The sequence below is a fragment of the Gobius niger genome (genome assembly GCF_951799975.1).
Source record: "Gobius niger genome assembly, chromosome: 14".
NCBI classification, from domain to species: Eukaryota; Metazoa; Chordata; class Actinopteri; order Gobiiformes; family Gobiidae; genus Gobius; species Gobius niger.
The window spans coordinates 13,052,611-13,075,029 of record NC_136865.1 but is presented as its reverse complement, the minus strand read 5'-3'; the positions used below and the strand labels follow the sequence as shown (position 1 = coordinate 13,075,029).

At 40.3% G+C, this 22,419-nt stretch overlaps 2 protein-coding genes across 3 annotated transcripts in view; one reads left to right on the top strand and one right to left on the bottom strand.

The window, feature by feature from the left end:
• Positions 1-842: 842 nt before the first annotated feature.
• Positions 843-4,221, top strand: cfap90 (cilia and flagella associated protein 90). Its single transcript, XM_079571354.1, has 3 exons — positions 843-963; positions 1,325-1,450; positions 3,986-4,221. Exons 1-3 carry the CDS (start codon positions 847-849, stop codon positions 4,163-4,165), a joined length of 423 nt encoding a protein of 140 aa, XP_079427480.1. The 5' UTR covers positions 843-846; the 3' UTR covers positions 4,166-4,221.
• A 406-nt stretch (positions 4,222-4,627) lies between these two features.
• Positions 4,628-22,419, bottom strand: part of adcy2b (adenylate cyclase 2b (brain)) — a 50,800-nt gene continuing 33,008 nt past the window's right edge. Inside the window, exons 14-25 of one of the 2 annotated variants that reach the window (XM_079571216.1) lie at positions 21,985-22,082; positions 21,117-21,201; positions 16,669-16,806; positions 16,192-16,341; positions 14,306-14,490; positions 10,886-10,970; positions 9,103-9,261; positions 8,091-8,237; positions 6,690-6,797; positions 5,671-5,782; positions 5,468-5,592; positions 4,628-5,401 (exon numbers count right to left, since the gene is read on the bottom strand). In XM_079571216.1, coding sequence (XP_079427342.1) covers positions 5,249-5,401; positions 5,468-5,592; positions 5,671-5,782; positions 6,690-6,797; positions 8,091-8,237; positions 9,103-9,261; positions 10,886-10,970; positions 14,306-14,490; positions 16,192-16,341; positions 16,669-16,806; positions 21,117-21,201; positions 21,985-22,082 — 1,545 coding nt within the window. In that variant the 3' untranslated portion in view covers positions 4,628-5,248. Of the gene's footprint in view, positions 5,402-5,467; positions 5,593-5,670; positions 5,783-6,689; positions 6,798-8,090; positions 8,238-9,102; positions 9,262-10,885; positions 10,971-14,305; positions 14,491-16,191; positions 16,342-16,668; positions 16,810-21,116; positions 21,202-21,984; positions 22,083-22,419 lie in introns of both variants that reach the window. The other variant, XM_079571215.1, reaches the window with a different exon arrangement.

The window sequence follows — 22,419 nt, the reverse complement described above, 5'->3', positions numbered from 1 at the left end:
GGTTCATGTTGCTGTGGGCCAATGAGAAAGTAGCCTTATACTATAGTATGTTTATTTTATTGTTACAGTATAGACTTTTTTTTTGTTCACATACTTTTTGCCCCCGTTACTGTAGTCTGTTAGGTTGTTTTATTTTACTGTGTATACATTTTATACTTTTTCCCCCTTGAAGTTTCTGATAGACTTAGATCAGGATCTATTTGCTATCTAACTGTTTGTACATTTCCTGTCTATCCTGCACACCCTGAGTGTTTCTTGAGAGCTGAATGTAGTGAATTTCTCCATTGTGAGATCAATAAAAACTTATCTTATCTTATCTAATCTTATTTTATAGGCTATAGGCCCATAGCAATTACAGATGTAGTTTCTTGTCTACCATAACCAAACCTTGAAGGCACTATCTAGTAGGCCTATTATAAATCCAATCCCCTACACAGCAGATGCTAGTAAAGCACCTTAAGGGACAAGATAGCTACAGCTTTTCATCCAGATTTCACAATTATTTTAATAATTCAATAGGCTTAATTATTTTGCGGACTACTTGAGCATGCTTGCCATGATGACACATTCATCACACTATTGTTACAATTTTTAACCATAAATAAACGAATTTCTGTCGTCTTAGAAAATGAAACTAGCTACTTAATCAAAGCTAACAATGACACCTGGAAGTATAAAGAGCTGTCCGTGAACGCTTCATCGTATCCTAGCAACGGCTAACGCAGGTACAGCTTGGGGGCACGGGGTGCATGCCATGTATCCACGGTGCATGCTAGAAGTTCCTATTTTCTTTTCTTTTCTTTTCTTTTTTTTAATCTTTGTGAGTTTTTGACTTGTTGTTTAAAGATGGATGTCGAGCGAGAGGCGGAGAGGAGACCGCTCTCCACACTGTCTGCGTTCAGTTATATCCCTCCAACACGAACGGGACCGAGAGAAATGTCTTACTATAACCGAGAACCACAGGTATCATAGCGGAACTTTGCTTGGTCTTTTTCTTACGCTGTTTGTGTGTGTGTTTGTGTGTGTGTGTGTTCGTGTACGTTTTGACTGTGATGATCCGTTCAGGAAAAAAAGTCTGTCTGCCTGCCTGCCTGCCTGCCTGCCTGTCTGCCTGTCTGTCTGCCTGCCTGCCTGCCTGTCTGTCTGTCTGTCTGTCTGTCTGTCTGTCTGTCTGTCTGTCTGCCTGCCTGTCTGTCTGTCTGTCTGTCTGTCTGTCTGTATACATTAAGCTAACAGATCAGAGATGTCACTTTTTTGGGTCCATATGCTTGATAACATCTGCGTGGTGGCAATGGGCTCTTCTTCTTGTTATGACTTCTTACAGGATAAACAGACACCAGGGATGACCATGTATGACCGAGTGTACAACCAGGGAAAAGGGTTTGACAAGAAACTGCTCCGGGATGACAGGAGTCACTGGAAAGGAAGAGGATTAGACATATACGATGAGGTATTTTTTCCCCTTCTCTAACACCCCACCACATTCATTTGCCCCTTGGGAAAGAGACCCTGTGCAAAACCTTATCAGTATTCAGATGAGGAATAAAATTGCATGGGATAGGATAGGTTGCTGGAATTCTATCACAACATGCATGCCACAGTGTGTTAATTATGATTTCTTTGCACCTGACAGTGTGTAATATTCTCATTTATTTAATATGAGTCTGTGCATGACGTACGATTCAAAAAGAGCATTGCTTTAAAAGGAATATCCCACATACTTTCTGTGAATTAAAGCTCAACTAATTGTACGTGTGTAGTTTACGTTAGAACCAATTAGTTATGATTAGAAACTCACTTTCAAAAGGAAAAGGAAATTCAAAGTAATTAAATTAACTTTATTTTGGAGAGTTATTTTTGAACCAATCTAAGGTATTATGTGTGGGTCGGATCACAGCTGACCCTTCTCATCCTGGACACGGACTATTCACCCCTCTCCCCTCAGGCAGGAGGCTATGGTCAATCCGAGACCTATAAATCCCGCCAGCTGAACAGTTTTTTCCCTTCCGCCATCAGACAAATGAACAAAAACATGACCCGATAGCTTAGTTACAGACTCATGGATGTAATCTGCCCTGTTGCACTATGTGGTATGTCCACACTTAGATCAGCATTATATCACATTATATCACTTTATTGCTAATAGAATCTTTAGAGAAACATAATTGTCCACTCTTTTTAGCCATTTTCTGGTGGAATATCAACTTATTTATCACATACAAATAAAGTCAATTGTAAATCGGGCCCATATGGATATTTTCTCACAGCAGATCGTTCAGTAGAAGTGAAAAAACGGCAGTTGTAGCTAGCGCTAGCTAACCGTTAGCATTAGCCCGATTCTAACATGTAGCATTATGTTAGCGTTCTCCGTTATTTATGTATTTATGGGCTGTTGAACCACTTTGCTCCTCCCCATGTCTTTGTATCTTTATTTAGTAGAAAATATATTCAGAATTCAGCATTTGTTAAAGTCGTTTTTGAATGATTAAAAGTTGAGATTTTTCTCCAACTTGTTTTCCCCCTTAACTGTTTTTAAACATGACCATATATGGGCAATTCCAGAGTCAATTGTTCTATGTCAGTTGTTGTCGTCTTACCATAGTTTACTTATTTATTATAATATTCTTTATGCATGCCCCCATAACCTTATAGTTTAAAGTTTTTTAGCATGTTTTTAATCTAAATTCTGTGTTTTTTGTTGCTCGTCTGCACCGAGAAAAATCCCTAGTTTGTGAAGCTGTTCTCAAACAATGGCAATAAAAGCTATTCTGATTCTGATGTTATACTTTATCCGGCTCAAAATGGAAATTCAAAAAGAGTTCATGACAAAAGATAGGAATAACTTTTAGGATTTGTATCATTGTGTTATGCATGTGACTGCACTGACAAAGAGTGAATGGAATAAAAGAATGGTGATCTGTTGTATATTTGCACATTGGCACTCTGAGCCTGAGAGAGAGGCTATAGGACGCAATGGCTTTCTTTAGTATGGCTGTTTTTACAATGCTTCAGTTAGTTGTGACTTTATTTGCACAAATTCCCATACCACACCTGGATGCCATACATTCTAAAACAAGTAATCTTAAGGAGAAATAGCCCATTGAAGAGGGAGAAGTAGCAGTAAAAAACAAAAAAAAGAAAAACTCTCACTGTGTGTGTGTGAAGCTTGTGTGAAAAGGTAAATTGCATTGTTTCAGTTGTAACAAGTGATTCTGTTTGTATTCACGCTTGGCTGGTGTGAATCTCATCGCATGGTGTTTGTTTACATGTCCTTTTAGGCGGTGCTTCCCTGAGGAGTAATTATTCATGTGGTGAAGCTGAGCTCACCGCGAGTTTGCGGGCCACTGAAGAGAGAGGAGGGCGAGTGGAATAGGCAGGCTCCGCTTGGATTGCAATTACTGTCACTTGAGAGGCTGCCTGTCGGGCGGCTGACAGCTACTGCTGAATTAGAGCCTTTTCAAGTCATATCAGCGTATTTGATAGATTTGAGATTATTTAGGTTTTTGATTATAAGAAAGAAGTTATATTTGGTTGTCTCCCACCCACTATAGAATTAGAATAGCAGTCTACGTTTGACACATGCTTGCGGCAGATGGTTGATGTGACTGTACAGAAACTGGATGAATGTGTGACTGGCATTTATTACATCAGCTGCAAATAAAGTGACTGAAGTAGAAAAGAACAATTTCCTCTCTGGAGGGGACTGCAGGAGGTGCAATCAGGAGGCTGTCACGGGTCTGATTGTGGGGCCCAATTTAAACCCTGATCATTATATCCTGACCTACTTAGAGTTCACTTCAGCAGCCTGCATGGCTCATTCGATATACTGTATGTTACACCATTCAGGTGCAAACGCATCTGATAAACATTCTTTTAACCTTCCTCGAGTCCATGTTCAAGCATTATGTTTCTATTCTATTTATTTATTTTATTGGGCTGCAGGAGCGCTCATGAATGAGAAAAATAATTGTGTTTGTGTCCTCAGGAGCGGTCCCGAGCGGTGCCTGTGCGAGCCTCTTCAGAGTACGGCCGTCGACCGGTCCCGGCGCCCAGTCGTCAGCAGCACGCTCGTGTGGCTCGCATTAAGCCTGAATTTTACATGAGGAATGGCATCATCTGGAATGTGGCAGAAGGCTATGGATCTGTCACCCCTTTTGAAAAGTAATAAAGGTGTCACATTGATGGTCTTTCTATGCGTACAACATTCATTATTTAAAGTCCATTCAGTTGCTTCTATGTGATAGGAAAAAGGCACGTTTTGTAGTCTAATAAAAATGTTTCAAGTATATTTGTGGTAACAGGATACGTCCAACTTAATGCCAATGTTTGCTCCATGTGCTCCAGCAATCACAGATACTGTATGTGTTAACCATAAGTCTCTGCATTTTGAAGGAAAATTCAACCATTGAATTCTGCTCAGTTCTTCAAAAGTAGGTATCCTATATTGCATTGAAAACAATACCTCCTTTTAGTAGCAGCTGTGTCCAAAAACAGCAGGTTTACACTTGCCAAATATAAAACTCCATTCTGCGTCTTTTTAATTAAGTAAATCTCTGATGCAGAACAAACCAAACTCGACTGTCACAGATTTTAATACAAATGCTTTAATGATAACAAAAGAATGGCAGTGAACATCGTATACACATTAGAGTTCTGCCCCTTGTGCCTTATAAAAAAAAGATGTTCAATGACAGAACGCTCCGTCATTCCGTGAAACACAAACGCAACTCAAAAGCCTTGAATACTGTTTGCAGAGTTTTGCAAACTACCTGACACACTGGCAATTAGCTGGCAACAAAGGGCCGCGCTCTATATGGCAATTGAACAAACTAACTAACAACCATTTAAATAAAATGGAAGCTCACCAGCAAACTGCTGCTGGCCAAGCAGATATAAAAACAGCTTCACAGGCAGCTCTGTACTAAAGGCGCTGAAGCACTGCAACACTGGCTTGACTAACTAGCTCCGCACCGCTACTACTATTGTACACATGGGTGACTGCAACCCACGAGAACTGCACTAATTCAGCAAACCTCGGTGTAGTCAGTCAGGCGCACCTTGAGCCAAGTCCTTATTCCACCCGAGATCAGTGAACACCATCCAAAGATTTGCTGAAGACAGAAGTGGTTGTCTAGTGTCTAGGCTTCACTTAGTGGGGTTCTTCGTTACAAACCATAATAAATAAGTTATACAGCCATTTGGATCGCTGTCAGTTTCAGTCCGTTGGCTCAGCCAAAGCGTGGCACATTCATGGCATCACAGTCCCTTGTGAGAGAGATCGGGTCATTTCTGTGTGCACGAAGTAGGTCGTCAAATCCCCCTTGCCTTTTACGTTGATGACGCCTCGACACGTGCACATGTATCCCAGGCTTACGAGGATTCGTCTGGTCTCCTCAGTCACCTGTGGACATAGACATTTGTTTTGTATTAAGGCAATTAACATACTGTACTGTGTAACACATCCCACCTGTATTTTCCCCAAAACTCCAGTAGTTTCCATGCGACTGGCCACATTTACGCTGTTCCCCCAAATGTCATACTGAGGCTTCTGGGCACCAATAACTCCAGCTATTACTGGTCCATGGTTTATTCCTAAACAAGAAAAGCCAATGCTAATTCTTACCAAGACGAGCAGCTTGTGCAAAAGAATTAGTGAGGCATTGCTCTCACCTATTCTGAGTCTGAAGTCGTTGAAGGAATGTCTGTTGATGACCTCAAGCTTCCCAATCAGTGCAAAGGCAAACTCCACCAATGTGCCAATGTGCATGTACTGCCTGTCATCCTATAAAAAATTCAAACATATGTTAATTTTGATAGGCTCCCGGACATTTGAGGAAGATTTTCTGTATCTCTGCCTGTTTTGTAACACCAGTATGTAGCATCAGTATGTTAGGTAATTAAATTGAAGAAAAGGTTTAGGGTTAGGGTTAGACCTCTGCTAAGGCTAATGCATAAAGATCTATGCATTAGTATTATTATCTATTAGTATCTTTAGTCTCATCTTTTCTATTTGGCTTTTAACTGACCTTAATAAAAAAGTTTTCCATCAGAATCCTTTTCAGTAACCTTGCAAACAAACTGTGCTAAATAAAGTTACATGGGTGAAAAGACCATTCTGTTGCATAAGCCAGAGATAATGGGGCATGAAAAATGTGTGTATTTTGCAAATCCCCCAAATGTATCAATCTGGTCAGATTCTTGGTCCAAACTGTGTCCTTTTCCTGTGTGACACCACAGGGCCAATGCACCTGTCCACACAGTCTGCTCTGCCACTGTGGTCCCTGCCATGATTTTCCTTTTTGAGGGAGGAAAATGTCAATTATGTAAAAAGCTGGTGTGAGGCCCATGTGACTATACCAACACTTGCGTGTGAAATAAATAAGTCAATGTGCGAAAGGAATGTCTCTGCACAGAAATTATGACACCAGGAGCAGCACTTACCTGATAACAAGCTTCTATTACCTTCAATCATTGATGAGGTAAGTGCTGTGAAAATCAGCCCTCGCTTTGCAACCGTGAATCAGAAATGACAGGATTGGGCCAAACCTGGGAGTGGAGGTCTTTCTGAGCTCCAATTGAGTCCGACAGCTTGACCTAACCAAAGCTTCGTCTCCCGCTCATCCAATCTAACCCACTAAATTACACGGGGGACCTCACATGATGAAAGCTTGTAAGTATTCGGTGCATGCCTGTGTGCACTCTGGTCCCGGCGTCACGTTGAGTCCAGTAGCGGCCATGTAAGTGCTGCCGATGGTCTTAATCTTCTCCACTCCGCTGAATTTTGGCTTGGACAGCAGCTGTGAGGGCATATGAGGTTATTACAAATCTCACACAAAACATGCAGCTTCGAGAGTCTTCAAACCACAACTCTATTTATTACTGTATGTGGCAGGCTGATTCTAAACTGATATGTTGACATTGATTATGCTATAATGATGCGTAAAAAATAGATATTTAATACGTTTGGAAAACATAAAACATGAAAGCATGATTTCATATTGTAATTAGAGTCGCCTCATTCAAAAGCTCTCAAGAGTGGTGAGCACTCTCGTCTCACAGCAAGATGGACCTGGATTTGACCCGGCCCAGGTGGAGCCTTTCTGTGAGGAGTCGGAATCGCTGGTTAGAATCCAAAACATGCACCACAGTAAGCTAAAACCTTCTTGGATTCATTCTTTCTATCTATCAGAAAGGAAGTGGGTGTGGATGGTCATACTAAAAACCTCCTGCTAGAAAAGCCTGACTATTATCCTGACTCAACATCTGGAGATGGGTCCCTGCTCCTGAACACACTAAAGACACATAGCCTATGTCTTTTTTTCTCACTGTCCGACATAAAACCAGATTTAACTTTTCCCTTTTTTAGGTCAATTAGAATTTTCAAAATTAATTCTATTTGCTAAATTCCGGAATAATGAGAAATAGTTTTTTTTGTTACTTTCTACAAAGTCAGAAGTTTACAAACACCAAGATTGAGTGAAGAGTGAAACACAAAATAACCCTAACCCTAACCCTAGCAGGGGGAACGGTCGGTAACAGGTTAAATGCAACACTACCAAATATTAATGAAATGTGAAGTTTTTCAGGCAAATAAGGATTGATGGTGTGCGAGAATTCCTTTACGTAACTTTGCTTTCAGCCTTCTTCAAACGCACCCATTGCAAATCGATACGCGAAGTCTCCTAACAACTTTTTTCTGTAAAAAGTAATATAAAAGTGCGTAGAAAATTCTATCTCTCATTCTTCTGGCATGTAGCAAATAGAAATATCAAAAAGTCAATGTTAATTCTGTTTTCATGTCAGACAGTGAGAAAAATATGCATATGTGTTTTTTTTAAATAGTGTGTGCAAACATCTGGTCCCCACTGTATTGTTACAGGTTGTAGTACAATATTAGTCCACTTTGGTCTTCAAAATGGCAGCCTTAACTATGTGTGACGTCATTGGAAATGCAAGTATATGTCATTTATTTTCCATAGAAAAACAAAATAATAACAAATCTATAGAAGAGGGGATACGAATAATTCCTGAACTCACTGTACTTTCAGCCATTTACATTTGACACATATTGGCAGGGCAGCCGGGACTACCTCATCAAAGTCTGCAATGATCTCGTTGAGGAGACGGAGGCACTCCAGTCCTTCTTTATTGACATCTGACTCGGTGTAGAACTCTTTGAAGTCGGGGATGGAGGCAAACATCACACACACCGACTCATACGACTGATGGTACAGGTCCTGAAACCAGCAACGCAGAGATAACGGCTGGTGCACTGTGCAATAGCGGTGGTATGTAAAGGTCGTGCTGTAATGTCTTCAACATGGGGTCAGGACCTCAAAACCGGCTGCAGAGGTACAGCAGGGGCATCGTTTGGTTTAAATATTTGCTGATTCTTCATATAATTTGCCTATAGATGATTATTTGTAACAAATTTCCCTCTAAACAAACTAAATAAATGAGATATTCTACAGAGGAATAAATGCAACTTGATACACTGAATAAAAGCAAACATATCCCAAATAAGAAACAATCAATAGAATAAGTAATAGCAATTAAGTAAATGTAAACAACCAAAACATAAATAAATAAAAGACATGGAGGACTTTCTCAAGAGCTAAACACCTGCACACCACCTGCTGATGTCACTAGGTGGTGCTCCACTGTCTTTTTTAAGTTTGGCAGTTTCACCTGCAGATGAATACCAGCTGTCGCTAAACCTGGTGTGAACTAAACTCTACCAGGCTTATTCTGAGCATTTTGGGGCTTAAATTCCCACCTCTAAGTCATTTCTATTGTTCTTGACTTAGTTCAATCATTGAATATTAGATTGAATAATGATGGAAAAACACATGAGAGAATATGAACACATGTAGATCAGTCATATGCTCAAAGGTCTCGCTTTTATTCCTGAACAGTTTTACAGAGCCACAATCGTCTTCTATGGCAGCTATTATAAAACAATATTAGGTCTTTAATTAACACCTAGGTCCCAACACACTATTCGGGAAATCCTACTTTTAAATAAAGCGTCACAAGAAGTGCTTCAGGGGCATTTTTAACGCACATTGGCTTATTTTAGGCAAGAGGGTATCAAATGTTCACCTCGTTTTTCCAGTGTCGTCCCAGAAAATGCTCCGCGACGTGTGCAGGAAGGACATTTTCTAACAGAACTCGGTTGAGATTCTCCATGGTTTCAATCTCTTCGCACTCCCTCTTGAACTTGTCTCTCCACAGGAAGTCCAGACGACAGTAATACTCATTCTATCAAAGGACGCAGGGTGAAACAGTTATTACTTTTCTCGCAAATTGCTGGGCATACTCATTTGAATTGACTATTGTTCATAGACTTCAAAGCGTATGTGGCATTGCAAGAGATGCTCAAGTGCATTTGTTACACTCTGCTAAACAATAATGCATGGGAAATACAGTATTTATGAATATTAAAGTGTATCTCAAGTGAATCCAAAGATGATTCAAATTTAACTGGGGGCAAACACAGTGGAAATTGCTAAAAGAATGCTTGCTGTTCGTATAATTTGAATGCCCAGTCAGACGGCAGTGAAGCTATTGCACAAGCCTTGCTCTCATTGCTCAAGGAAAGAGTGAATAAATTGAACTATTTTGCATGAAACATAGCCCTATTTTATTTGGTTATTCAGGCTTAAGGGGTCTTGAAACACATCTAAATAGGCCAGAAAACATCAACAGTATCAAGGTCAATCATCCCAAGAGTGTGTGCATCTACGAACACCCTGAGCGCTCCGTCATTGTGCTCATAGATGTGTGAACTCTACAGGCTACCTGAGGCTGGGCCCTACACTGAGTGTTGGAGTATGTGGGAGTCTAAGTCTATCGTTCTTGTGTCATGATGATATATGTGTGGAGCGCATATTAGTCCCTTGAGATTATAGAATGATGCCAATTTACCAGTGTAGAGACTTCTGCCCCGCACGGTGGCTGCACAAACCTGAGGCTGACACAGAAATGAAGACATTTTTTTTGTTCTTATGGAATGTGCGCTATTTATATTTTTTTAAATATATGAGGGTGTTTTCTTTACTTTTAGAGACGGGAACTCCAGGGGAGACTGGAAAGTAGGCCAGAAGATAAGGAAGCTCATTCCAGATGCTGTTTAGAAACAACTGAACAAGGCGCCAAATGAGCTCTGCTCCATTGCGCTTCTGTTCTTGAGGGATGAATTACAGATTCTTTTAACCTGTTTTCTCCTCCCTCTGACTAAATAGCTGGGAATTAGCCTCATGAAGTGCTTATATAGAATTTCACAAGCATATGTAAAACAACTCTTTGTAACATCTTGTAATAAATATACATATTTAAATCACAGTGACTTGTTTCCAAACCAAACAACACTGCAAGGATTTACCCTTTAAGACCTCGAAAAGAGTTAAGTTTGTGTCTCGCTTGTGTGAAAATGTAAAAAATGTTGTGGAAGCTTTTGTGCCTGATGACAGTGACCCAGAATGCGAACATCACATGGAGTTGTTGGACCACATGATGGCTCTCTGGAGAGGCGCTGATGAGAGAGCTAACATCTGTTTTGGGGTCACAGCTGATGGATGGTACCCCAAAAAAGATAAAACACAGAAATCCATGTCAGCTGAATTTAGCTCTGGTATATAAACACAACATGGGGAGAAAATGGCTGTTCCAACTCGACAGAAAAGACCAACTCAACATGTTTTACCGGCAGATTACGCCAAATCCCACTTTTGCTCATGCCAAGAATCACACTACACTGAGCTCAAAGCATCTAAATCTCTCAGATCATAGATTGTACATAAGAGATTGTGTATAATTCTCTCTACAGCCATGCACCAAAGTCCATCTCTGAGACTTAGTGAAATATGATGAGGAAAATACAAACCTGTCTTGCTAATACCAGCAGTGTGATGAAGAATATGAAGAGGGAGACAGAGCCCATTGTCTTCAGATCCTTGAGGACCCCGGGCCTAGAGACACAAACACATTCTCTATTGAAAGAGGTTATACTCTGTGAAATTAGTTTTGAAGTCATAAAGCCAACGGAGGAGATTAAAAAAAAAAAACTAGCTGTAACAAGGTTGTTGAAAAGAGACCTCAGAATAGCTTCCTGTTGCTCTGGAGTCAGCGATGTGCCACGTGTTACATAAAACTACCCGAAAATAATGTGCGTGGTCAGAAGAAACAAACATTGCAGGTGATAAAAGCGCAGCACTGTTTCAAGGACGGATTTGTTCTTTTGGTGGAAGTAATTGCCTGTATGTCTCACAATGGTGCAAACGCTAAAAAAAGGGCATCTATGAGGCTGCAAGATCAAATTTTAATCACAAATAGAATAACTGGTCACATAACACAGAGCCTTCTGCAATCAATAAACTATCATGTGGTTTGATTATGTAGCAAAGATGCACAAATTAATATTTCAGTCTTCTTGCAGGTTTCACTGTGGTTGAAGTCTTGATTTAAAAACATAAACAGCAGTTGACTTCAAATCATAGCAACGCCGCCCAAGAAATGACTTCCTGTTTCGATCCAGCGCGCCAAAATAAAAGCACACAGCTCGTTTCATTGATTAGTTCAGTAGGTACTTGCAACATTACAAGAATATAATTAAATGCACACATTTAGTTAATAGTAAGGCAGAAAGAAAGTTGAACTAATTAACTGCTGAACTAATGAATAAGATGGTGCTTTTATTTTGGCGGGCTGGATCGAAACAGGAAGTCACTTCTTGGGCGGCATTAAATTCTACGCAAAAATCATTCATTCCCAATCTAAAAAGTGGTCACCCATCCATGGCTTATTACTGAACCTTGCCAAAGTTTTCATAACAAGCTTTTCTGTTTATAAATGCAGCTTTTTTTTCTTCTTTTTTTCCCCCAGCACCCTCTTGTGCTTTACCCTATGTTAATGAATGCGAGAACCGAAACCGGAAAGAAATTCTGGAAGTTCCACTGCTCGCTTCCTGCCCTGGAAACTTTCTTTAATGGATTATTTTCAGCAGCTGCCAATCAAACACTGTCTGGCATATCTTCCTCTGCCACTCACCATCCTCTACCTCCTGAGGTTACTCTTGATCGACAGTCACACAGGAAATTGCCTCCTCAGCATTACTATTCCCCCCCAGACCTAGGGAGCACTGTTATTAGTCATTGTAATGGGCTCTCTGCTGAGTATCGCACATGCTGCTACTATGCCGAGCGCAAAGGGGGAGCGAGCTGATAGCGCTGGATTTAAGCGGCCTGTGTAGAATCGATAGGCTACTTCCACTGTTTCGATCACAATCAGCCTGGCGGAGAGTGGGGCCAATGTTTATTTTGTCTTCAATATATATATATACCCTTATAGTTTTAGTCAAAGTAATGTTTCTATTTCCAGGAACTAAACCAAAACAAACAAAAAAGTGCACACCTTTGGACTGACTAACAAAAGATGCCTGCCCACACTCTGGCGTACGTTACAGGAGGGTTAGCTCCACAGTGTTTTATAATCTAGACACATTTACAGACTTTAAAGCCTGGTTTCTAATTTTCTGCTAGATATTCCTCCTTTGATAACGCTGGGTTAGTTATAATTAAAGAAACCAGGCTAGTTTTGGTAAAAAATAATTTAGAAATCTTGTACTAATGAGGGTCGGACTGTTAACTGTTGGAGCTGCGCGAACTACACATCACGCATTCGCCGAGTCTACAGTGAAGATCCCGCCCTTATGCCCTTTTTAGGAACCGGCTCCGTCAGAGCTGGGAAGGTGGAGTCTGTAAATCTGTCATGATTTCCCCCTCGAGCGGAGTCATTGTGGCAAATGGGGAGGAGTGAGGAGGAGTCGTCTATTCTTTTTAACAGTCTAAGGTTCTGAGCCGCTGCCACTGAGCCACGTCAGAGGAGCACCACTTCAGTGCTCCTCTGATCCTCTGAAACGGTGCACCACCTCCTGGGTTTGTCCCTGTTTCAGAGCGTGGTGTCCTGCACTGGTCAGCTCCTCCACCTCCTCCTTCCTCTTCCTCCTGCGCAGCTCCCTCCGCTCCAATACAGTCTTTCACCATCTTCTGGGTGAAGCTTAGAGCTTAGCAGGTCATCTGTTTTATTCTCCAGTGAATGTACATCAGCCAGAACAATAGAAGGCATGTGTGGCTTAGCTGTGAGTCTCGCCTGGATACCTCCTCGTATGTCCCTTCCCTGTTTCCTGTAGTACATCTGTGATATGTTAGAGCCACATGAACCATCTCGCGCTCTGTTACTTAGTGGTCTCTTGGTGGTGCCCAAAGTCAGGACTAAGGAACGAGCAAGTTTATCTTTACCGCACATTTCGTACACAAGACGACTCAATGCGCCTTCCAGGTTGTGAAACAGCCCCCAACACAAACAATGTTTAAAGCCACTCCTTAACCAAGTGCATTTTCCCCACTTCAGCTTTACCCAAATCTAAAAGGTTACAGCCTATAGGCCAGTGTAACCTTTTTTCTTTTCATTGCTATTTTGTTGCATTTTTGCCACTTTTCTGTTCCCCTTTGTTGCTCTTTTGTGTCTTTTTTTTGCATATTTGTTGCGTTTTCATCCTCGTTTTTTTTTTTTTTTTGCTATTTTGATGCTTTTTTTCAAGAAGCTTTTAGATTTAGAAGCAAAATTGGAGAAAATGTGCTCAGTTCAATTGGGGGTTTAGAGGTTAAATCAAGGTCCTTAATCGCAATGCTTACATTTATTTTGCATTTACAGTTTTTAAGTGAGAATGATTAATGACTGCTCTTTTATCTGATTCATCAGACAGTATTGCTTTTAACTAAATTAACGTTAATTGTTGATTTTCATTGCTCTTTCTTTAAAGTATTTTGTATGGCTTTTTGCATAAACGGTGCCTTCTAAATAAACTTGCTTCACCAAAATGCTGATCCTCTCTCCTGTACTGTATATCGCAAAAAATATCAAAAGTAAAGTTGTTGTAAAGGCCTGAAAAAAAAAATCATGATAGAACATTCTGGTAAACTTGCAGGCATTTGTTTGTTCTTATCCATTGCAATTTAATCCTCAGCGTCTAAATGCATAATAGAATCAGCAGACTAAATTCATGATATTCTGTTGGCTTAAACTACAAATAATAGTGATTATTTTTTATTCCTCATAACCCTGCTCAGATGTAACATGTCAGCATTAATGTGTGTAAATTGTAAAGTGTATTTGTATTACTTATTCTTTCTGTAATGTGACCGACACGGGAGATGTGAACATGATGTACAGCACTGAAGCCATTAGTACATATTAGAATACATCTTGGCAAAGCGGAGCTGCATTTAGCACAGAGCGGACTCACCTGTCCAGTGTGTCGGTTGGATACAGAGCCAGGCTGAACCCGTCCAGCAGGGAGGCGTGCGTCTGCAGGATGATGACGTTGTAGATCACCAGGGCAACCAGCATCACCAGCATCTTCAGCTCATAGTTGATCCTCAAGAACACGGAGCAGGACACCAGGCCCAGGATGCAGCAGTAGATGAAGTACTGGAGACCAAAACGGAAACATGAGAGGAAAGGCCAATTTATATGTCTTCTTGATTTTCATGTTGCTTTAGTTTTGCAAAAATCTAATTTTTCCTCATCAAAAACCGCAGAGATGTATTTTGATTTATTCTTGCATGTGAGTCATCCTTCATATTCAGTCCATTTCCTAATCTCAATAGCTCAGAACACTTGCCCTATCACCTGTTAATATCACGAGGTGGTGTTCCTCTACGTCTTTCTCATGTTCTAATCATTTTTTGGCTAAATTTGCATCCACAATCAATCAATTGATCATTGCTCATAGCAGGTCTTGCTTTTTAGCTTTATTTAAATTGTTGAGTTACATTCTATATATGTGCATGAGCTAAAACTTGCAATGTCCTGACTGAGACCAAGGAGCAATTGTTTTGTAGGTTTTCTGGTGAGAGGGTCCATCAGCAGTGAAAACCTTCCAAACAATTGGTCCTGGAGCGTCCTCGAGACAACTGTGATGGAAAGTAAAGGCGCCATGCTGACCACTCACACAGCCGCTGGGTCGCTACAAGGTCAAATACATACAAATATCATTTTCCCCCCCCCTATACAACAAGTTGCATGATGCACCTTTAAGTCGAGCTGAAGGTAGTTCCTTTTGTGGTATTGAACAAGTTAGTACTAATGACATGTATTTGTTTATTTATATTTGTGTATTTGTAATTTACAGTATATGACAGTATTTTCTTGTAGCTGCAGTAAAAAATGAAAATAAAAGTCCAATCACACTCTTTCTGGCTGTAAGGCTGCTATCCACCTTTCCATTATAATGGAAAAAAAACAAACAAAACTATTTTTGTCGATACTTCCCACCTCTGCTGAGTCAAAGTCAGCATGAGGTTACTAGGCAAAAATAGGACCATTATGTGTAATACTAAAACCGTCTGTCAGTACTGTTACACAACAAAAAACAGTTTTAATATAATGGAGAGAACAAAATACATTGCTTCTGTTGGAATGAGTGAAAGTCCGAGAAAGATCTGAGCTTTTGTCTGTATTTCAGGCTCTAATAATAAAGGCCATAAACATTAGCTGTCAATTAGAATGTGAAACATTTCACATTCTTAATGAGACTGAGAAACATTGATTTTTCAGTAATGATTTGCTCACATCGCAAAACATCGACATGATGCTTGTATGATTTACAGAACTGACTGTAGCAAGCATCTCAGCAGAAGTTACTTTAGATTCTGATGGTAGCTATAAAATGTAAAACAATCCAGCCAAGCAGGATAGTGTGAAACGGAGATCGGTGTCGAGTGTCTTGAGTATTTGATGAGTCAGTTTGAAAGAAAGGAAATATGTGAATGTCAATAATCAGATCGGTGACATTGGGACTCAGCGGAAAAAAAATGAACAGTTATTTTGGAGGTAAAGTAAGAAAGGCCAGGTTGCAATGGTTTGGATGTATTGGATGTATGGACAATATAGAGACAAAAGTTCTTAAACTATTTGCCCTACTCCTTCAACATTTCAACTGCATGGTTAAGGATCATTGGGACAGAGAGACGTGCACTGTCCTGGCAAAATAAATAATATTTATGGAGTAAGATCAATTTCCATGGAAACCTATAAAAAGAACAACCGATCAATCATAAGTACAAAATCATATCAAAGTAACTCTTTAAGGCTCTAGTCATGTATCTTTCTCATATACCCGACACTTACTGGCAGATAAAACTTTTCCGCTCCCGTGGTGTAATCCTGATAGAAAAGCACGCTGTCATTGGTGAGATTTACAGGAGCCACCGTGATAAGCACTTCAGACGGAGCCCCCTGTAAAACGTCTGCTGCTCCTCCGGGATCCTCCACAAAGAACTGACAACAAACAACAATAGATGAATAGAGGGAATGAGGCATTATGAGCCATCTTTGTACTAAATGCCGCCGTCAAAGCATGTCAGCAGCGCTAACCCAGAGGAGATGGCTCTCACAAACCGATGACCTACAGTAAGTAAAAATCGATTCTTGTGCAGATATGGAGACTATATTTGGTCTTTTGTTTCTTTGGTGCCCACCTTACAGACATGTTAAAGTCATACTGTATTAGTTCAGCAACATCAAATCTCAGTGATAAGCAAAACATGACGACAAACCACTGACACTGCACGACAGAAACACGACTTTATGAGGAGCATTGCTCACCATGTTGAAGACAGACATGACTAGAATGAGAGCGGTGGTCATGATGGTGAGGACCAGTCTCAGCCAGGGGTTATTGGTTACGATGATGAGCGAAGAAACTGGGAACCAGGACGGAGAGCAGAACGAGCCTTTTCCTCCCTGCTGAAGACGGAGAGGTTGTTCAATAAAGATCTGGGCTTGTGCTTTTTGGAAAGAGTACTAGCAAAGAGAAAACAATACCGACCAAAACCAGTGCACTGGGTCGTTCTCGCAATGTTACAGTTAGACCAAGAAAAAAAAAGAAAATCAATTTGAGAGTCAAGGGGGGTTTAACCTCTTACCACCACCTGATCTGAGCACATTTTCTCCAATTCGTCTTTACTCAAATGTAAAAGCTTCCCGGCCGTAGAGCAACAGTGTAATGCCTCATTTGAAAGCTAAGACCGACAAAAGTGACCGTAACTTTTTCATCACGTTGTTGCCGCATTTTTGTCACATTTTCATACACATTTTATGTCGTGTTTTAGTCATTTTGCCACATTTTTTGTGGCTTTTTCATTGCTTTTTTTGCTGCTTTTCTGTTGTCTTTTTTGTCATATTTTTGCCAATTTTTTTTTGCGTTTTCATCCTCGTTTTTGTCACTAGTCTGGTGCTTTTTTTTTAAGCTTTTAGATTTGGGTAATGCCAAACTAGAAAATGTGCTTGGTTCAGGTGGGGGTTAAGAGGTTAATGATGATGCAAATGCTGCATTATATACTGTCAAATCCTTATAATAATCTTTTTTATTAAGTGCTGTACAAACAGGGGACACTTACAGTACAGTGAAAACAAATATACAATGATAATAATATTTTTTGTTTCCCTTTTTAACTTTTTTATGTAGAGTTGAGTAGTAGAGTAGTAGAGACTCGGCCCATTATGAGTTTGTAATCCTTTGTTCCAGGCAGCTCAGCCTTATTTCATCCCAAAAACAATTTCATTAAAACAACTATAATACAGTTATACACACATGATTTAGTCACGGGTTTATGACATTTAGCGCAAAATATTCTGAGATTATGAGGAACAAAATTAAAAAGCATTTAGTTTTTAGTTTTTACGTCTTCATTACACATTTGGTAGGCAAAAAAGATAAAACAAAAACAACAAAATAACTTTTCTGAAAGACCGGAAGAGCATTCTTCAAAGTTTGTCTCAAAGTTTGTATCACTGATTATGTCTGTCTTAAGCTGCTCTGCTAACAAGTGAAGTGCATTAGTTTATATACAGTAAGCTCTACATCCAGGTCAAGATAAATATGTTCAGCAACAATCAATGGAACATGCATTTTGATAGTTATTCAATCATCATCATCATCATCATCATCATCATCATCATCATCATCATCATCATCATCATCATCATCATCATCATCAGTTTCATGTTGAGAAAGGAATCAACAGGACTTATATACACAGCTGCAGGTATGACCCATTGGCCACACCATCTCATCTGGCACCACAGACTGGCACAGGTGTGGCCCACAGGTCTTGTGTGTATATAGTAGGGATGGGACAATAAACAATAATATCGTTAATCGTGATAAAAAAGTGCAACTAATCGATCGCCACATTTTTTGAGTATCATGATAATCGTGCTAGAAGATAATCGCTAAATCCATCAGACAACCAGTGCCGGTAACTTTACTAGGAGTGGGTCTCCATGGAGATGTGACTAAAGTCAGCAGTATTTAAGTTTTCAATAGGTTAGTTCCTCATCCAAATTCATTCTTTGATTACCCATAACGGGAATAGCATTTTCTGTGTCGAGCTGCTCATTATCTGCCTGCTTTGTATTGATGACAACAGTACAGTCCCAAATGTTACACGGTGTGCCTTAAAATACTTAGTTTATGTCTCACTCAATATGACATTTACAGCAGACAATGAAGAGGAATGTTTAATAATTGCCCAATCCCCATCATTTCTGCAGTTTCAGTGTTTTTTTTTTTTAAACCATAGGCAAATATCGGGCAAACATCATTAATCGCAATTATTTTGGCCAAGATAATTGTGACCCAAATCTTATTATCGTCCCATCCCAAGTATATAAGCCCAGTTGATTCCTTTCTCAACACCAAGCTGACAATGATGCCTGGGCGAGTATAGACACGTTCTTAAAGAAAGTAACATCAGATCTAAAGCCCGTCCAGTCGATGGAGCTTTGTTAGTGAACAAGCGCCAAGCTTATGAAGAAAATATGCTGCAAGTCTTTTGTTTGAGACTCACTTCCATTGCTTTTTGTGCTCTTCCAGTAAAGGAGTGAAAAACCTGTTCTTGTGTTTGTTTTTGATGAAATGGGTAGTCATGTCATTGTCATGTGTACTTTAAATACTCATAATATACAACAAAGGACGTTCAGACAGCACATGTACTGAGAAAACCTTTATAAGACACAGCGGCTTAAAATATTCTCTGCTGCAGTGTTTAGCCCTAACAACTGTGGCAGTCTCTGAAATGACTTTTCCCAAGAAACGCGTTTGATCACAAAAGCCGTGTAATGCTCTCCTTCCACAGATGAAAAGAGCACATCCTGTAATGTGCTCATTTACCAGAATCGAACACACAAAGCCGATGTAACACGTCTTTATTTTAGTCAATTGTGTGCTCCCACGCCAGGGCTGCACATACTTTTATTAAAGCAAATGCTCAGTGATAATTGGAGGTTAACACAAAGCCATGCAATCCTTTCCCCCTCTGTTCTCATCATAGCACGAGCCGCGTTCTGCGTCGGGCAGATTCGACATTATTGATAGACCCTGTTAATTGGGAGCGACCCACTTTGAGGAGCTTAAAAGTCTCCGCTGGACAAAGTTGAACTATAGATCATATTCAGACCTGTCACACTGATTATCGAATATCCATGAAACACTTGTCACATTGAGCTGTTAAGAACCAATTAAAGCAGTGCATCCAAAGATTACAGATAAGCACAACACTGAAAGTGATTTTTTTGGGGTTAGCATGTCACAATTAACATCTGATAAAATGTGCATAGGCAACCAATATAACAGACTCTTTTCTAAGTAATTTACGTATTCTTTTATTTAAAAAAAAAAAAAAAAAAAGGAACAAAAGAACCTTCCAAATATTTTTCTTTTACCATTGCGAGAGGTCCATTGCACTGGCAGAATTGAAGTGCTTTCAATGTGCATCTACTTCATGTTTACTGATGTCCTTGGGGTTATTGCTGTTAATGCACAGGTGGTTCTGTACTTGCAGTTCATAACCAACGCAATACAGTTGTGCTCAAAGGTTTACATGCCCTGGCAGAATTTTTTATTTTTGGATTATTTGTCAAAGAATATGAAAGATAACACAAAACGTTTGTATTCACTCATAGTTAGTGGTTGTGTATTTATAAATAATAATGAAAAAAGAAAGTACCAAAATGACCCTGATCAAAAGTTTACATACCCCAGGTTTAAATACCGTGTATTCCCCCCTTTAACATCAATGACAGCTTGGAGTCTTTTGTGGTAATTGTAGATGAGGTTCTTTATTTTTTCTGATGGTATTTCTTGGCCCATTCTTCTTGGCAAAAAGCCTCCAGTTCCTGTAAATTCCTGGACTGTCTTCAACTGCACGTTTGAGCTTTCCCCACAGTGGTTCAATGATATTGAAGTCAGCAGACTCAGATGGGACCTTCACTTTATTCTGCTGGAGCCACTGGCATCAGCGAACCTCCTTATTTCACAGGAGGCCATCATTGGCCTTGTTGACAACAAAAACGTGCACCATACCCACTGTGAAATAGGAAATATGGGAGGCTTTTTGCCAAGAAGAATTGGCCGCTTTACAATCAGAAGAAATAAAGAACCTCAAGCAGTCATTGATGTTAAAAGGGCAATACACAGTATTAAAAACTGGGGTATGTAAACTTTTGATCAGGGTCATTTTGGTACTATTTTTGTTCATTCCCCCCCCCCCCCCCCACTTGTTTCACCATAAATGGCTTCACACACTAACTTTTTGTGTTATATTTCATATTCTTTGAAATATAGTTAAAAAAAATAAAAAATAAAAAATTCTGCCAGGGTATGTAAACTTTTGAGCACAACTGTATCTGAAAAAGTTGAAAGGGGTTGAAGAACGGGGAGAGAGATTCGGTCTAGTCTGCCAAAAGAAGAAGGGCGAGGTTCAAAAAAATAGTCGGTGCTGGAACTCAAACCCCTGACAAGACTGTTGACTGCGCACGTCCAAGTCCAGCTATTGACAGAAATGAATGACTGCCCTAAGTTAACAAATCAGATCAGAACAATAGGACAGAAAAGGATTGTCATCTTCAATTGAATATTCTCTACCACAGATCTAAACTACAGCACTTTGGCTCCAGCAATTTGGAATATTCGATACTACACAGAGTTAAATATGCGCGTGGGCGGCCCTGTGCGCGTGTGCATGCGGCGATGAATCAATGCAAAAACCCACCAGGATGTGACCGGCGAAGCAGAGGAGCAGGATCAAAGACAGGAGTAGGAAAGCCAGCCCAAATGAGATTCCCAACACGGCAGTTCTGCAACAGATGCACAAAGACATTACTGTCGAAAACTCCAGGCAATTGTCAGCCTTCCGTGGTCCAGAGCAACAGATATAATGAGCCTGCGTGCGTATTCACACTTTCCCAGCCCTGCGATCCATTCACAGTGATTGTTCATTTATCATACGCGAACCCAAGTAAACAAGGAGTGCCTGCAGTGATGCTAAAATGTACTCCACCTTTAGGTTACTTTTCCCTGACATTTTCCCATACTATAAAGAGCCCACAATTTTACATTTGGGTAACTCTTTCAATAACAGCGACTATACGCCTCAGCCCTCTGTCTGAAATTATGGCATTCATTTCTTTAATGCCGCGAACGCACCCAATCTGGCAGATTTAACGGCGTATAAAACACATGAAGTCACCGACAAATGTGCAGAGCTATGTCGCCACAAACATAGCGGTGATGAAGAGCGAGCGAGACGGGTGAATTAGAAAATCAATGAACCTCCCTGACGCCGAATCACACTTGAGCGTCACAAAAGCGATAAATTAATGTGAGCAAGATTAGATATTCTTTCCAGCTATTTTCAACTAAGACGATTAAAAATGTGCTTTCATCCCCCGAATCGATCGACATTAGTGGACGTGGCGGGCCTTTTGTTGCTGCCTCGCCGGTTAAGCTTTCTACTGCCCGCGCCCGCTGCTTCGATCACGGTGACGCAGGCCGGCGAATGACATTTTCTAACCCCCCCCGCCCCTTCCATTAGCAGAGTGCCACAGCTGGACACTGGTGAGGCGAATGGTCCGACTAACCTGGGCAGGACCAAGACCTGCACGATGAAGATGCAGCAGAATATGAGGCAGGCGCAGGTGACGTAGTACTTGAAGGCGGGTAACGTTGTGGATCTGTACTGTGGAGAGGGGACGGAGGGGATTAGGATTGGACGGACATGAAGTTTAGCAATTTTTCAATAATATAGAAAATCTCTTATGCAGTAGCTTTCTCACTTCATTCAGAATTCTATTATGTACAATAGGGCAGCACGTTTCATTGCAGCTAAATTAAAAATAGCTATGTTATTGGTTGCATTGGTTGTTATTGGTGCTTAGAGCTTATGTTGAAAGGACCATTTACTCCTTTACTATGACAATAATATATGACCTTAGTTTCTACTCATGGTTTAAAGGAACAGGCCACCGTTTTTTCATACTGAGATATGTTCTTACCTGAGCTTAGACAAGTTCATG